The sequence below is a fragment of the Perissodus microlepis genome, chromosome 22, assembly GCF_051167445.1.
Source record: "Perissodus microlepis isolate ML-2025 ecotype Zambia chromosome 22, ASM5116744v1, whole genome shotgun sequence".
NCBI lineage: Eukaryota > Metazoa > Chordata > Actinopteri > Cichliformes > Cichlidae > Perissodus > Perissodus microlepis.
In genome coordinates, this window is record NC_140481.1 from 25,552,748 (window position 1) to 25,569,208 (window position 16,461).

Here is a 16,461-nt window from a genome sequence, read left to right on the forward strand (position 1 = left end):
TCGCACATGCGCAGAACAGTCCGCAACGACCACTTCCTGCAAAATAGTGCTCCCTAACAACAGACAAAGCTTCATATGGTGGTTTCAACCAAAGGCGCTTAATTAAAAGCGTTCCTCCATCACTCCTTCAATGGTAAGACGTGTCTCGATGATTTTGTTGTGTTTCGGGTGTTTGTTTTGCAATCAGCTTTGCAGCTGAATGCAGCAGAAGTGAGATGCTTTCACACGCTGCCATTTCAGTACCTACTCCAATGGCTGCTGGTCCCGACTAATCTCTGGAACGGGAAACTTTATGCCCGGGGGAAAACAAGTACAGCTAGTGATTAATTCCCCAGTGTACAGGGTTGGGAAGACTGCAGTGCATGCAAATTGAACAGCTGATGGCAAAATTCACCGTAATTAAGTTGCCACTAAAGAATAAGTGATAATCGACATTGTCTGCTAACGTTGGGACGCTATCGTTCCGGTGTGGTCTAAATGCTGGTGAGTTCGTGCTTTTTACTTGGGTCTGTTTGTTTCTTTTAGTTTGTGCCAGTCACTTTAAATTATTTAGTCACGTCTGACTTAGTATGTTGTGCGAATTAATGTTTCGGTTGTCCCCGGATAGAACTGATGAGTTGCTGTTCTCCAGGAAGTAGACCGATGTCTGGCTTCACCTTCACAGTAAACTGTTCCCGGGTGCTAAATTCAGCTAACCTAACGGTAGTCTGTTAGCAATTGGAGGTGTCATGGGTGGGAACTTTTCGCATGACTTAATGCAATCTGTCGTTCCAGGATTAATGCTAGAATAACATACAGGACAAACAACGATGGTAGCATGTGCACTAGAGCAAACGCATTTAATAATCACAATCCACACACAGATTTGCAGCCTGCACACGGCAATCAATATGACATTCTTAAGGAGCGATACCAGTTATTAGTAATTATTAGTAAGGAGGGAGTTGTGAATTAGTAATATTAAATCCGTGTTAACCACATATTGCTTTAGTCATTTAAATGTATATATTAAAAATGTGTAGTAAGGCTTTTAAAATTTGTAGTAATGGTTTTGTCATTCTGTTATTTGTCTCTGCATATGTCGTTTTTTAATGCTTTATTACTTTTTTGTGTACTTTGTACACTTCCTTTTCGTGTTATTCTTATTCATATTCATAGAATATTCATGTTAAATATGGCTCGGCCCTTCTTAAATAAAACAAACCACAACAATTGAAAGGACGCCATCAGAAGCCTGTTTTATGAAGCAGGATTTGGGTTTATCCAGGTAACTTCAGGGTTAACCATTAGTTTTTTCTGTACTAGGAAGGCAGTTTACATCTTATATTGCCATGGTAACTTGTGCTGCAAACCTAACTTGCTATGTAGCATGCATGAAATCACCACCTACTGACCAGTCAGATGTGAAAATTCCTGGAAGATCGCTTGTCTGCAGCTTGCAGAAGGCGTGTGAAGCTTTTCAATAGCAACTTTGTGGTTCAGTAGTAAATGTAGATTTTGTTAAAATTTTATTTTGTTTTTAACTTTCCCAGTACTGTCTAGCCTTGTATATTTTAATTATTTTATTATATTATGTTATATTACATTATACTATATTTATAGTATTGTACTTGACACAGCCCTATTCTGACGTGCAATTCACTAATTTTGGCACATCCAAATTAAATTTAGCTGAATTATCAAAATGTTACTAAGAGTTTTATTGGTTGGGATTTCATTGACTTATCCAAAAATGTCTATTACGCATAGCTACACAGTACATGGAATTCAGTGGTCTTGATATCAGTATTTGAAGCAACAGTAATTGTAGTGTTTGTTCCCTGTATGTTCTGTTTTACCTTTTTTTTATTACTATCATCATAATGTAATAAAATTATACTTTAAAAAGGTTTTTCAGGTCTTTTAACTGTCAGCTAAAACATAATGGGACTACCAGACAAATATGTTGTTTGCTGACAGATTGATAGCGGTCAACAAGGCTCACTCATATATGTATATAATGTAGCTGCTTGTAACCCAGAACATTTTTGCCATTATACACAAGGTCAGTTAAAAATGTTCAGATGACTCTTATCTTCACAAACAGAATCAATCAGAATCAGAATACTTTATTGATCCCTAGGGGAAAACAAATGGGCTGATGACTCTGCAAACCTGAATAATACATTTAAATTACTTTTTTAAAAATCCATCAAACAATCAAATAATTATTTTCTTGTTTAATCTTTTCTCTGTCAAGTGGAAGTAAAATAAGAAAGAAAGCTCTCTTTTAATTTTTTGGTTTTCTTTATTATTTTATGTTTTGTTTTGTCTGACCAGCAAACAATAAACTGAAAGGTACTCAGTTTTTACTCTATGATTTTAAAAATGAAATCAGATCTTCCCATTTGAAAAGCTGACTCCAGGTTTTACATATAAATGACTACAATTATTATTTTCTTGTTAATTTACTGACCAATGTTGCAGCTGCATTATATAAGTATTTATGTTGGTTTAAGTGGGTCTTTTTGTTTTTTGCAGAAGGCGTTCATTAGACTGAGAACTCATATAATAAAGATGTTTGGTAATCCAATGATCAATTAATAATTCATTTTCTTAAATGAGAGACCTGCAAAATAATTTTTTTCTTGTTTTAATTCAGTTAACTTTAAAAATGTCATTAGCATATATTTTTTTTTAATTCACTTATCTAAATCTCGCATAAGCCTGCATGTTCTTTAATGAACCACTTCTAAGAACAACACCTACCTGACACATTGATTTGGTGTTAATTTGCAGACTGACCTATTTTCTCTGATTGCTTTTACATTATGTCAGTTGAGTAAATGCTCATCCCTCCAGCTGTGGGCAGAGGCCCGTTAAAGTGAGCAGTGGACAAAACGAGGTTAGATCTTATCCCCCTGGGGCATCTATTGATATGAGAGCATGCACCTGAGCAGCTAATGCTCCCAGAGGGTATGTTTTCGTTGAATGTAGGTTAGTTCGCATGTAAGGTGGCACGCATCCTTAATCCTGCAGTAAAAACAGAGTGGCGAGGACGTTGGTGAGCGTCAATGCCACACGTGCCTCACCTGTGAGTCTCGTGCTGGAGATTAGAGCAGGGTGCCCCACTTCTTTCATCGCCACTGCCTTCCTACTGATCGAACCCTGATAGGGGCAGGAGAGGGATTCACTTTATGGGACAAGGGGAGGGGGGAGTCACGTATGGGGTACTATATAAGACTGTGCTCCCACCATTGACTCTGTGCCTGTTTGTCTTTGCTTCTGTGGTGGTGTGAAGCAGGGTCCCGCCAGGCTCTCCAGGTACAGAGAGTAGGCTGAGTGTGCAGACATGTCAGGCCGCTCCGCTGCAGAGATGGATGACTCGCAGGAGCTGCCGGTGAGTATGCATGGAGTCATTTGCATAGTAACTTTACTGATTTCCTGTAACTGTTGTTTTTGTGTATGATAACAAAAATGTGGCTTAAAGTTCATGCAAATATTTAAGATAGCAAATATTTCATTTTCTGTTCATATTTTCTGTTTTAGCCAACGCAAAGTTGGATTTTAGGAGACAGCTTCAGTCAGTCTTTATCTTTATTTTCTGTTTTTGTGTTCATCTCTATGAGAGATGCCAAAGAAAATGTCATTATACCCAAGCATACCCACCGTTTAACAGGTTTTTTTTAAAGGTCTTAATCACTCAAGTTCAGTCAAGTGTTCTGATAAAATGATAAGAAAGTGTATATACTTATGATATGATATGATAATTAGATTATACAGACTTTTTGCCTTATTTGTATATAGACCAATCATGATTACCTGCATGGTCACCACCAAAGGCCTGTTTTGAGGCAGGAAATTCTCTCACAGTGTATCGTTTTTTTTTGTGGAGCATTAAAAGGCTTTTGCTCTCTTTTTATCATCTAAAAGAGAATTGATGGTTAATTGAGACAATCGATGATATGCAGATTCATCTGCTACCCGCAAAATACGTCTATTAAAGTATTACAAATCTGTTTATACACGAGAATTATTTACAGCGGAGTACAGCTGTTTTCTCTTGTCAGTGTGGTGAGCTGTTTTACTTTTTAGAGTTCTATATTCAACATTCAGTTTGAGTTTTATTAACAATATTTTACCTTTATTATATTTTACTTAAACTATAGATTTCTATTTAATTTAGCCCTTTCCCTCTAATCTCTCTAACTGAGCAGTTTTGTTTTGTTAGTTTACCTTTATTTTATGGACTTATTCTACTTTATTTATGCAAATTTTCTATACATTGTGTTTAATGTTTTGGCTGTAACACAGGACGATTTGAGATGCATAGATCATAATGATGTTATATTATATATTGTTTGTTTTCAGTGCAGTAAAGAACTGTTCTATTACCCAGAAGGTTGTCCTTTACTATTCATGCTGATATCACAGTGGCTGATAAATGTCAACCCATGCACCTTTTTTTTCTTAATTAAAACTACATAAATAAATAAAACTGACTGTGTTCTGCTGCTTTGTTTAAATTGTGTGAGCTGTCTGACTTGTGTGTCTGCATTTTTGTGCATGTGCAGGCAAAGAAGGCCAAGATTGACGTAGATGGTAAACTGAAGAAAGAGTCGGGGTTGGTATCTACTTATATGGGCTCACCTTTTTTTAATTACTGTTTAATTACAATAACATTTTTCCTGCTCTTTCAGTGATTTGGGGGATGATGGGAGCCCAGCTGCTGTTTTAGGTTCATCAGAGCAGGAGAACTCATATTCTGCCCTGTCCACAGCCCAAATTGATCCAGGTCAGTAGAATATGTTTAAAAATCAAAAGCTCATAATGTTCAAAAATGTTGCTGTAGTTTATTGACATTTCATGTGTGGCAACAGGTGAACAGGAGCAGTCCAGCGCAGAGAGGGGAGCTGCATCTCAACCATGTGGTGACTCAATTAACTCGTACGGTCATTCTGGTACGAACAGAAACAGACTCGGCTCTAAACAGTTCACAGTGATGTTACTCTTGTAAGTGCTCTTGTAGCTAAAATAGTCTCTTTTCCTGCAGCCACCGATGCCACAGCCACATCTGAATACACCCAACAGGTTTATCAGGGAAGCAAGTGAGTATGCTGCATGGAAGTGAGACATTAAACTTTATGAATCACTTTAGATTTATAGAGAGAAAAATGAAACATTCTCACTCACATATGTAATAAGTTTTCAAACAAAGCATACTAATCAGTTTCCACTCAGTTATTAACTTGTCAGAAGATCATTGTGGGGTAAATGTATAGATCTGTTTGAGACAGTTATTATAGTTTTGTATTTTCTGATTAGGTTTTATTTTTATTTGGTTATATTTAGAAAAATCAGTACAGGTATTACAATAAAAACACAGAATTTTTGGAAAGTGGTTGACTCGCAGTCTCACTGATACAAAGTCTCATCAGGCAAGTTTTGAACTGAACTAAATTTTACTGAACGATTATCTAGGGATGGGTATTGTTTAGGTTTTATCCGATACCGGTGCCAAACTGGTACTTTTGAAACGGTGCCGGTGCTTAACCGGTGCTCGAACCGGTGCTCGAACCGGTGCTTAAAGAATGGAGAACACAAACTTTATCCAAAAACCTCCTTATGTTTTTTTTTTTTTTTTTTTTTTAGCAGTCTCTTTTTTTTCTGCAAAATGATAACCAAGTTAGCCTTTTCTGTTGATACAACATACCTCCTTTGGTTGGAACCGGTGCTTAAAAAATGGAAAAAACGAACTTTGTCCTAAAATCTCGCATGTTTAGCTGTTTTTTTTGTAAAAAGATAACAGTGCTAGCCTTTTCTGCAGCTATAGGGCATATATGGTATCACTCTATCAAACAAGAAGACAGCCGCATGTAACTATGACGGTGTTTGCTAGTTCACCTTACGTGCATTAATTTAATAACGTGGTTAGCCTACTCAATGTAAATTACACACGAACAACATTAAGCTACTCGCGCAGAGAAGAACGGCTGCTGCTGCCATAATCATTCGTCATCATTTCTGCTACACTGGCAGGCCTAGGGGCCAGGACTCTCCTCTTCGGGTTCTTGGGGGATGTTGCTAACTCCAGGTCCGATAACAGGCACCACACCCGCAGTAGATGTGCTCGGTGTGAGGTCTTGCAGCAAGCTATCAAATACGGTGCATTTCTCGGCTTTTAACAAAACCGCTATGCGTCGGCAGAACGTACGTACCTGGGCCCGCCTACTATCCTTGGAAAGATAAAATGATTGGCTAGAATCCAAAGTGTATGACATCTCAGGGGAAAAAAAGCACAGAAATAAAGCATCGAAATGTGTGCTGCTTTTCGGTCTGGTTACTACCGTTTATGTCAGAACCGGTGCCATCATGGAACTGGATACCGGTACCCATCCCTACTGTTATCTTAGTTTGGTAAAATTATTATTTATTGTTGTCAGTTTTCCAGGTTCACCAACACCTAAATCAGTAGTTTCAGTTGTTTTAGTTAATTAAAATGTTTTTTTTTTGTTAAATCTAGTTTTATTTTTTAGTGTAGTTTTAGTTAACCACAGTAACCTTGGTGCACGATTTGTGGCATCCTGACTTTACCTGCAACGTTTGGACCTCATTTTAATTTTGTTGAGATGTTCCAAAGAAGACTTTTATTGATGGCTGCAGTTTTCTCCTTTTGTACAGCAGCTTCTACTCTCACCACGTTGCAGGTTTGTCAGACCACCAGGTTAGATTACTAATGTGCTTTTATGAATGTAAAAGTGATAAAGTAGGTGTTTGTATGTAAATGTGGTGATGAAAAATCCAACTCTTTGTGTGTGTGTATTTGTTTTTTTTGTTTGTTTGTTTGTTTTTTCTTACATCAAGACAAAGCCTGGCTCTTTTGTTTTGTATAATGCACCTGCTACAGGTGTACTCACTTTTGTTATAGGTAGTCATTCTCTCTCTCTCTCTCTTTCAGCCCAGCAGTAACGTCATACACCAGTCAGGTGGCGTTTCCTCCTCTGGCCCAGTCCACTGTGTACTCATCCTTCCCCCAAACAGGCCAGACCTACGGTCTCCCACCTTTTGGTTAGTGCCTGCTCTTTTTGGACGACCCTTTTTAAGGACAGTCTGCTCTCTAAAATCCAAGCATCACACTTCATGACTTTGCTTTTAAAGCCTCACTGTGCTTTGGCGCTGAACCAGTCTGCTTTTAAACCCTGCTTTTACACAAAAACACAAATCTTGACGGGAGTACCCAGTTTACTAACTTTGCTGCATCTTCAGTGACCCACTTTCTCCCCTGCTGCCTCTTTCATCTTCAGCTTCCATTGCTCTCTTTCATCTTCAGGTGCTATGTGGCCAGGCATAAAAACAGAGACAGGGCTGCCTGATGCGCCCTCTGGTGGCCAGCCTGGGTTTCTCAGTTTCAGCTCCACATATACCTCAACCCAGCCAGGCCAGCTGCACTACTCATACCCCAGCCAAGGCAAGCTGCCATCTCACTCTGTCTCACTGTCTGCAAATACCTGAAGAACACAGTAAAGGAGAACCTGCAGCGGCACAGCTCTGATTTCCTCTCTTGCCATTATAACATCATGTAGAAGTATTTTTATTTTTATATTTTAGTCTTTGCATCTCTTTTAATGCAAATGTTTCTTTCTCTAGGCTCAAGCTTCACAACATCCAGTGTGTATTCCAACATCCCTTCAGCTACAGCTGCGACTACAACCGCCTCGGCGGTGGCCCATCAGGTGAGAATCAGTGATTCTCCAGTAAGATGAAGAATAAAATTATCTTTGTGTGTGTTTTTAAGAGCGGTTGGTGCACCGTGGGAGTGGAAAATTGCCTTTAAAATGACCAAAAATTAAAAGGAAAATATTCCTTTCAAGCTATGAATGTATGCGAGCAAAGTGTTAATATGGTGCAAATCTCAAGCAAGGAATGCAGAAGTCTTGTATGTGTGTGCTCAACATGTTTATTGTGTGCTGTGGTTGGAGATCAGAATGCTAGATGTAGTGATCTATAAAAGGATATTAAAAGCATTTGTAATGTGAGCAAAAGTTCAGCTCAAACTTACTTCCATATTTTTGTCTTTGAGGGAGGGCAGAAATCCACAGGAAGTAGATGCTTTTGGGATCAAGTTTTGATCACAGAGGGTTCATCGTACTGTCTGACACAGAACCTGAGTTTGTGTTATGTTCAGTGATATTAGAACTTCTTGAAAAGATGAGATTGTTCCCGCGTATTGTTGCTCAGCCCTGCGTGGAGTCCTTTCCCATCATTCTGCTGATCACGTTTGTTTGTTGTTTCACTTCTCTCCAGGATTTTAGCAGCTATAACTCTCTGGGACAGAGTCAGTTCTCTCAGTACTACACTCTTCCTCCCAGCTACGTGCCTGCTGGGCTACCTAACAGTGATGACCACAGTGGCGGTGCAGGTGTTGCTGGATATTCAGCAGTGAAATCAGAGGAGGCCGCCTCAGCTGGACTGCCTCCTAGAGGTTTTTGGCTTTTCATTATCTTTTGCCTTTTACTTTTTTTCTGCCTTTGGTTTCTTTACCTTAAATACCTGTCAGCACTTTGTTCTACAGCACATGGTAAATAGCTGTGTAACAGTAACACACATTGCTGTACCTACATTTAAAGCAGGAAAAAGCACAGTAAGAATACTTAAACCAAAACGTCTCATGGTACTGTCTTTCTGTAAGTTAACTTTACATAAATAAAAACCTGAAAAATAACTAAATGAATACTGCACACACTGTCAAGGTGCTTGTGTTATTGTGTAGAAATATTTAACAAACTAGTTGAACAGTTAGGATGAAGTATAGTGTACTTTTTATTTTATTTATTTTTTATCAGTTCTCCTGTGCACTTGGCTAAAATTTCATTTTCAAGATGCAATTTGTTCTACATCCTGGAGGAACTTATAACAGAACTCTTCTGTTTTTTGTTTTCTGTCTGGAGCTCTTTTTAGATATCCACTGCAGCCCTGAACAGCTCGAGACATTTCAGAGATGCAGATGAGAAATTTAAGATCTAAAGTAGTTGGATCAGACATTAAACTGTCAGCTTTAGACCAGGTTACACTGAAGTGTGAAGAGAGCAGCTAATATTCTGGATCTGCACCTCAGTAAACAAGTGAAAAAGTCTGCAGCCAATTCTCCTTTTTAATCCCATAATGTGCTGTGGAATTCAAAAAGAATTTAAGTGGAAAATCTAAATAACTAAAATGAGAATCTTCTTTTGGCTGCTCTCTTATTAAAAGGTTGTTTTTTATGCTGGCTGCCACGCTCATGTTCTTGGTCTCGTTTTAGATGCGTCCCCACCAGAAAACCTGCCTGTTTGTGCGGCTCTTCCTACAGCTGTGGCAGTGCCCGCTGGAGCTCGAGATCAGGACGAGGTCGGCCGCAGGAACTCGGTGGGCAAAGCCAAAGGGAAGGGCAAGAAGTCTGATAACTCTCCACCTGCTGAGAGTGACCTGGAGGTAACCATTTAATTTACTTATTAAACAGTAGTGGATATAATTAATAGCAGTGAGTTTGTTTTGACATTTGTGAAATCCTTACAATGATAGATATATTAATTAACTATTACAGGAACTGAACCATTTCTGTGTCAAGTCCAAGCCCAAGTTATGTTTATGGGGGGTTTTTTTTTTCATGCTTTTTGAAATATAATGGGCAAGTTAGAGGAGCAGGAAAAAGTTCACTGTAATATGGAGTGCAGTCCAACAGGTAATCTTGTTCTTTTGTGTTTCAGCGCATTTTTTTATGGGATTTGGATGAAACCATCATTATATTCCACTCTTTGCTCACCGGCTCTTATGCTCAGAAGTTTGGCAAGGTTGGTTTTTCCAAAGATGAATCCTTTGAGCTTACAATGCAAAAATTAGACCTATTGAATTGTGTAACATGCTTATTGTGGGTCTGTTTTATTTTGTTCAGGACCCGGCGACTGTGTTGAACTTGGGCTTGCAGATGGAGGAGCTGATCTTTGAGCTGGCAGACAACCATCTTTTCTTCAATGACCTCGAGGTACAGTGAAGTTTGTTTAGACTGGAGTGAATATGAGAGATGAGCAGCTTTTGATTGTTCACAGCAGCTGGTACAAACCAGAATTCCAGATTTTATTTAATTTTATTTTTTACAAACTCACTAACTCTGAGTTACATGTCAGATAGAAGAAGGCAGATAGACAATAGGCTGACTGTCAAAAACCGGTTGAACTGCCTTAAACAAACAAATGCGGCGCTGTTTCTTGACATGAGCACTTCTAAACTTACAACCAATCAAAAGGCATTTTATTATACATGTGGATAATAATCAGGTAACTGGTGAGTGTTTTTTCTGGTTCCACCTCCTTCCATTTTAACAGGTTGAAGGTGTTCAAAAAGCCCCACAATTACTTGTTATACATGTTTTAGTTTCATATTTAATTAGTCCCTAACAAAACGAGGAAAAGAATCCCTCTGCTTGTGTTTTCTTCCAGGAGTGTGATCAAGTCCATGTTGAGGATGTGGCGTCTGATGACAATGGACAGGACCTGAGGTGTGTTACACGCTGCCCCGCTAACTAACCCAGACACTACAAAATGCTTTGTGTCGTTCTAAGTAATCACAGGTAGTTTTTCTTTGCTTCAGCAACTACAACTTCATGGCGGATGGATTTAACGGCCCCAGCGGTGGAGCTGCATCAGGAACCACCACAGGAGTTCAGGGAGGGGTGGAGTGGATGCGTAAACTGGCTTTTCGCTACCGCCGGCTAAAAGAGATCTACAATACTTACAAAGGAAATGTCGGGGGTGAGTTTGCAAAGCAGCGTCCTGTGAAGGCTTAAGTGACAGCAGCTCAGACGAAGGAAAAATACATTCTCACATTAAAACACCAGACTTTTCTTCCCAGCTCCCAGAAACCAGCAGTGACTGGAACTTAAGCTCTTTGTTTTCCTGCTCTTTTTAAACAAATAAATGTTTTAGTACAGCAGCCAACAACAAACAGCAAACTGTTAAGGAGGTGAGCTGCACTCAGACTTTGGAGTTTGAGCCACAGTAGGTGGATCATTTTAAACATTTTGTAAAAGGCGTGCATTTCTGTGTTGCTCCTGACGGAGTTTAGAGCTTGCAGTGAAGAGGCTCAAAGGCTAAGCATAGACGTCTGCTTTGTTTTTTTTTTTGGTGTTCCAGGCCTGTTGAATCCCATGAAGAGGGAGCTGCTGTTGAGGCTTCAGTCCGAGATCGAGAATGTTACAGACTCCTGGCTCAGCACTGCGCTCAAGTCTCTGCTGCTCATCCAGTCCAGGTTTGAGCACCTCAGGTTATCGTTTTAGCTCGTAGGTAGTATGTCGTAGATTAGTTACTCCTTGTTAAAATATTTTGTTTGCATCTTTGAGATTCACCCTTAACCCTGAGTTATTGTAGGGTCTTTATCTTACAATTCAAACTGCCTTGTGGCAACTGTTGTTGTGATTTGGTGCTGTATAAATCAAATCAAGTACAGTTGAATTGGATGATGATGTTATAAATCTGTGTGTGTGTGTGACACCCACCAACAGGGGGAAGTGTATGAACGTGTTGGTCACCACGACTCAGCTGGTTCCAGCTCTGGCCAAAGTGCTGCTCTACGGCCTGGGAGACGTCTTCCCCATCGAAAACATCTACAGTGCCACAAAAATAGGTACGTATGCAACCTGATTACTCTGTGTCAAATTTAAAAAAAAAAAAAGATCTGTTTATATCTTTATGCGATTCTTTATTTTCCTTTTCCCTGCGGTTTCCTGTCATGTAGGAAAAGAGAGCTGCTTTGAGAGGATCGTCTCTCGCTTTGGGAAAAAAGTGACTTATGTGGTGATTGGTGACGGCCGAGATGAGGAATTTGCAGCAAAACAGGTAAAACTCAATTTTTGCCTTTTTTTTTTTTGTCTTAAACTATTTCATTTGAAATTGGATGATCTGCAGCATTTTATGATTTTTGACCCATTTTAATGGAACAATTCGATTGTGTTTTTGTGTGGACAGGCAGAATTTCAGATTTTTAGGAAAAAAGATGCAGGTACATGTTCTACATGGTATTTGTTGTCTTTTTTCTTCCTGATCACGAGATCATGTACCAAGAAAAAGAAATAAGGCATGGTTTACTAGGAGAATATGATCCTGGATGACATTGACTTGAGTAGTTATTTACAGTGTGGCATGAAAGAAGATGGTTTATAACCAATAAACAAAAAAGATAAATGAGCCATTTTTCCACCTGCTGAAGTTACTGTTTAGACTGACTTGAATTTTCAGAGCAGGTTCATCCTAGATCCTCTCTGAGAAAGTACCTGAATGGTACAAAGTTAACCTGTCAGGAAAAAACGAGATGAAAAGGACAGGGGAAGCTGGTTGACAACGAGTGAACTTTCAAAATAAGAGCCAGGAAGTTGTTTTTTTTTTTCCATGTATTTTTAAGAAGTGATTATAAATGCAGGGATTTTCTTGCATGAAAACACTCTGCAGTAAAGTGGTTTTAAGAGATGTTTAATTAGTCAAGCATTAAATATTCCTTTGGATGTTTGCACAATCTGTTGGAGCAGTCTGGCTGACCCCCCCCCCCCGGAACCCTGATTTTTCTACAATTAAACTAAATAAAGTTACCATATGTAGACGGGAGACCCACAAACATACTGTCTCACATGGACTTTGTCAGGCTGTGCTCTTTACAATTACACACTCTGCTTTCTTATGCCTAATTTTTTGTCTCCTTTCCTCTGCAGCACAACATGCCTTTCTGGCGGATCTCCAGTCACGGCGACCTCGTGTCCCTTCACCAAGCGCTGGAACTGGACTTCTTGTAACGAGGATGCTGTTGAATGTTGTGCACTCAAAGGGAAAACGTTGTCGTCGTACTGGTGACTTGTGGAGTGAAACTGTGTGTGTGGAAAAATTCTCCACAAGCCCAGCAATCCACACTCACCTGTTAGAAATCTGCTCTCGCTGTCCGACAACTTGCAACTCGCTGTGTGTTGGTGAACGCTTTGAGGCGGACTTTGGGTCGGAGCCGCCTGCGAGAAACAAACTGGACGCGTCAGTCATCAGAAGTAAGGTTCCTCTTGCCCAGCACCCCCTCCTCTACGGCAGCTAAGCTCACTGCGGCTGAAACTGGCACTGATTTGGACACGGAAGGGATGACTTCTATTATCCAGCTTCTTCACGGTTTTTGGCTTTTGTTTTCACATAAACATCCAAATGTCCTGCAGCGAACATCATCCCTCAATCTCTCACTGAGTTTAAACGGCTAAAGAGACGTTGTTTGTTGGTGGCTTTGTCTGTGGAGGTTGTCATAGCTTTTTATTTTGAAAAATCTCTTTCCGGGGTGACTTGAAAGCATCATTTTGCCTTTTTCATGTTTTTCATTATGTTCCTGACAGTCATCAAGTATCAATTAATCCCACTTTTATGTGTTGCCTCTCATGTAGCCAGACCGTTATTAAACAAAAGGTACTCAGTGATGGAGGGCAGCAGGGGCCATTCATCTCTGACTATCACTACAAGACCAAACCACACCATCAGTCAGCACCATCAGTTCTGACCTCTCCACTGTGTGTGATCCGTGGTCACCGAGCATGTGCTAAGGATAAGAGCCGCAAACTGCAGGAAGTGGTAATAAGTGTGGGGAAAAATGCACAGAGCATCATCAGTTTCATGGATGACTGGGCAGAAGGATCGCAATTTTATTATTATTATTTTTTCCCCCATTGTGTGGTTTTCAGACTCGTGGCTTCATTTGATGTTTTATAAGGCACGAAAACAAATATGTGACTTAACAGAATACTGCAAAAATAAGTAATAAAAGTTTAATAAATGATAAAGAATAAATATTATAATAGCCTCCAATTACACTCCAGGGCTGGACTACATACGTAGAACTACATCCACGTGAAACTTAAATATCTGACGTTAGTGTAGTTATCCTTTTTCCTCTTGTGGCTGTAAAGAGCTTCTTTAATTGAAGCTGAAAGCTGAAGTTTTGTCATGACTGGTGATGTTTTGAATATATTTGGACTTGAAAACATTTTTTCCACCCTATGCCAATGATAATCAACACTCTTTGTGTCCTTTGGGCTCCTCAGAGCGCAGTCCCAAGTGTCCTTGAATTCCCAGAAGAGAGGTGGATTGACAAATCTGTAACCAGAACGAAACCGTGATTCAAAGGTCCGCACTATCATATTCATTTCACTGTGATATGGATCTGTTGATGCCTGGTTAAAGTGTGCTGGTTTGGTCTTTCCAAAATTGTTCTAGTACAAGTGAACACCCGATTAATGGGAGTTTATTTTTTGCTCATAAGCTAATCACAAAGTAGAAGTCTTCTTTTCACTTTCCTCCTATTTAAAGAAAAACTGAGCCCATCTGTGGTTTTAGAGAAATGTTACACAGCTGAAGATCATGTAGTGTTCTTATTTCTTTGATGACCCAAGTAACCAAGTCACAGCCTGATCCATGTTTTCAGAGTGTTTGAGTAGGAAAATATGAGCATCCATGGCTGGATTACTGAGACGACCCAGCAGGGACACATGAGGCTAAACCAGACGCTTTCATACATGTGCCGTAGCCTTGAAATGTTTTTGACGTTACCTTGTCTGATTCGGTCCATTGGGGTCAATAACCTGCGCCTCTCTAAAACAAATACACGAGAACGAAGGAGCTTAGTTTGCTCTTCTTTCTGCATGCAAACTTAAACCGAACATATTCCCACAAATGAGAACACGTCTGAAGCAGATTACTTCCTGGTGTGCAGGGAGGACATAGTCCAGGGTTCATGTGTAAACTTGATGGCTGAGTTTCTCACAAATGGATTAACCGAAGTCCTCGATCATGAGACTTTGTTCTTCAGCGATCATCACAGTGAGTTATTCTTATAATCTGGGAAACTTGCTGACTTTCAGATGAAAGCATAAAATATTCTGGAGTGTTGTTTCTCTTTCATCGTCGTTGTTGTTTGTTGATTTTCTTTCTTTTTCTTTTTTTCATAAAAGTATTTTTTCATTGTTTTTCAAAGTACCAGAAAACTTGCAGCCGAATATTTTTGTCGTTTTGAGGCTCTGTTGGTCTTATTGGAGTCGTAGATATGATGTGCATCAAATTACTAATTAGGAAGATGATTAATCATTAGATGCAGTCTTAATTTTGTCTGTGAATGTCAGAAAGTGGTACAGAAGGCAGTCTAAGACCCAGATATTATTATAATAAAGGGGAAAAAAGAAGTAAACGAGACATGGCTTTACACACCTCCTCAGTTACTTTGAGTTATCGTCACTCAGCCTCACAACAACCCAAAGTCTTTCTAAATCATATAGGAGGGAATCAAAAATAAAGGATGACAGTGCAATAAACTTCTACTTTGCTCATTAACTGTATTTCGAGGGGTTTGTTTTGTTATGTAGACGGCGAGGAGCGCAGAGGGATGGACCTTCGCCAGTCTGAATGAGATTAAGACTGAACAATAACTGAGCCTGAAGAAGATTTTCACACACATGCAGCTTGACCGTTAAGAATGTGTATTTGTGTGTCGTTTTGTTTGTGTCCCGTGTGCATATTTATATTGTGCCTTTAACCATCATCTGTCTGCTTAATCTCAAAGGGAAATATCTTTTTATGTTTGATACGCGTATCTCTGCATTGTTATTATCCAAAGTGTTATTTTACTTTATTTTTATCTCAATACTTTTTAAGTACTGTCGAGATTTTCTTTTGTTACTGAGTTTGACTTTTTTGACTTGATTGTTCTGTCTGCACTGCAACTGAAAGGTCTGGTAGAAAACTCCACATGCACTGCGGCTCAGTGTTTAAAGAAATTTAAAGTTCGGCGTTCAGATGTTTTCCTCCTTTTGACGAGGAGAATTTTTTTTTTTTTTTCTTTTGCTGTGAAACATTTAGCATCGCTTAGACAATCACAATCCCCAATGTTTTGTGTTTTTATTTTTTATGGCAGGTCAGAAGGTGAAAGCAGCTGTAACAAAGCGTGCTCGCTCTGTCGTTCAGTTACTACCTTAGTGAATCCAAGGGAGAACGAGCAGTCCTCAAACAGAAAACTGAGACCTTTGCATCTGTTCAGCTTATTGAATGTTTATTTCTTTACTTTGTCTGCATGTCACGCCTGTTTTGAAGTATATTATCGTGGCCGTACATAATGACCATGAAATGTTTAAGGGACTATAATCTTAGATTTTCTTTTTTTATGCCAAATATTGCTGTTATTCAAAAGCTGTTTATTTTATATATATTTCATCTCAATTTCAGACATGTGAGGCTGTTTGCGGTCACATAGAGAGCCTGAAACTCAACACTATCATAATAATCAATGCTAATTATTTAATGACAGTAATCACTATTTCCTCCCAACAGCCCTGTAAGGTTTTCCTGTGTAAGACAATATAATGTAAATACATTTTAAAGGTTTCAGACTCAAGTTTGTGTGTTTTATTTTATTCAAATGGGGAAAAAATTAAAAAGAAATGTATCT

General features: G+C 39.2%; 1 protein-coding gene across 3 annotated transcripts; it reads left to right on the forward strand.

The window, feature by feature from the left end:
* On the forward strand, positions 1-16,407 carry eya3 (EYA transcriptional coactivator and phosphatase 3). 3 transcript variants are annotated; one of them, XM_084920127.1, is made up of 19 exons: positions 1-133; positions 3,284-3,379; positions 4,554-4,603; positions 4,680-4,774; positions 4,860-4,940; positions 5,033-5,087; positions 6,938-7,047; positions 7,310-7,447; positions 7,627-7,712; positions 8,284-8,461; positions 9,278-9,447; positions 9,723-9,806; positions 9,908-9,997; positions 10,452-10,510; positions 10,603-10,763; positions 11,145-11,259; positions 11,513-11,634; positions 11,746-11,846; positions 12,713-16,407. In XM_084920127.1, the coding sequence occupies exons 2-19, from the start codon at positions 3,332-3,334 to the stop codon at positions 12,791-12,793; spliced, it is 1,824 nt and encodes a 607-aa protein (XP_084776253.1). In that variant the 5' UTR covers positions 1-133; positions 3,284-3,331; the 3' UTR covers positions 12,794-16,407. The 3 variants fall into 3 exon arrangements, with proteins under 3 accessions (XP_084776253.1, XP_084776255.1, XP_084776254.1); XM_084920128.1 differs by having other exon boundaries at positions 4-133; positions 3,281-3,379; XM_084920129.1 differs by lacking the exon at positions 7,310-7,447.
* The last annotated feature ends 54 nt before the right edge of the window (positions 16,408-16,461 follow it).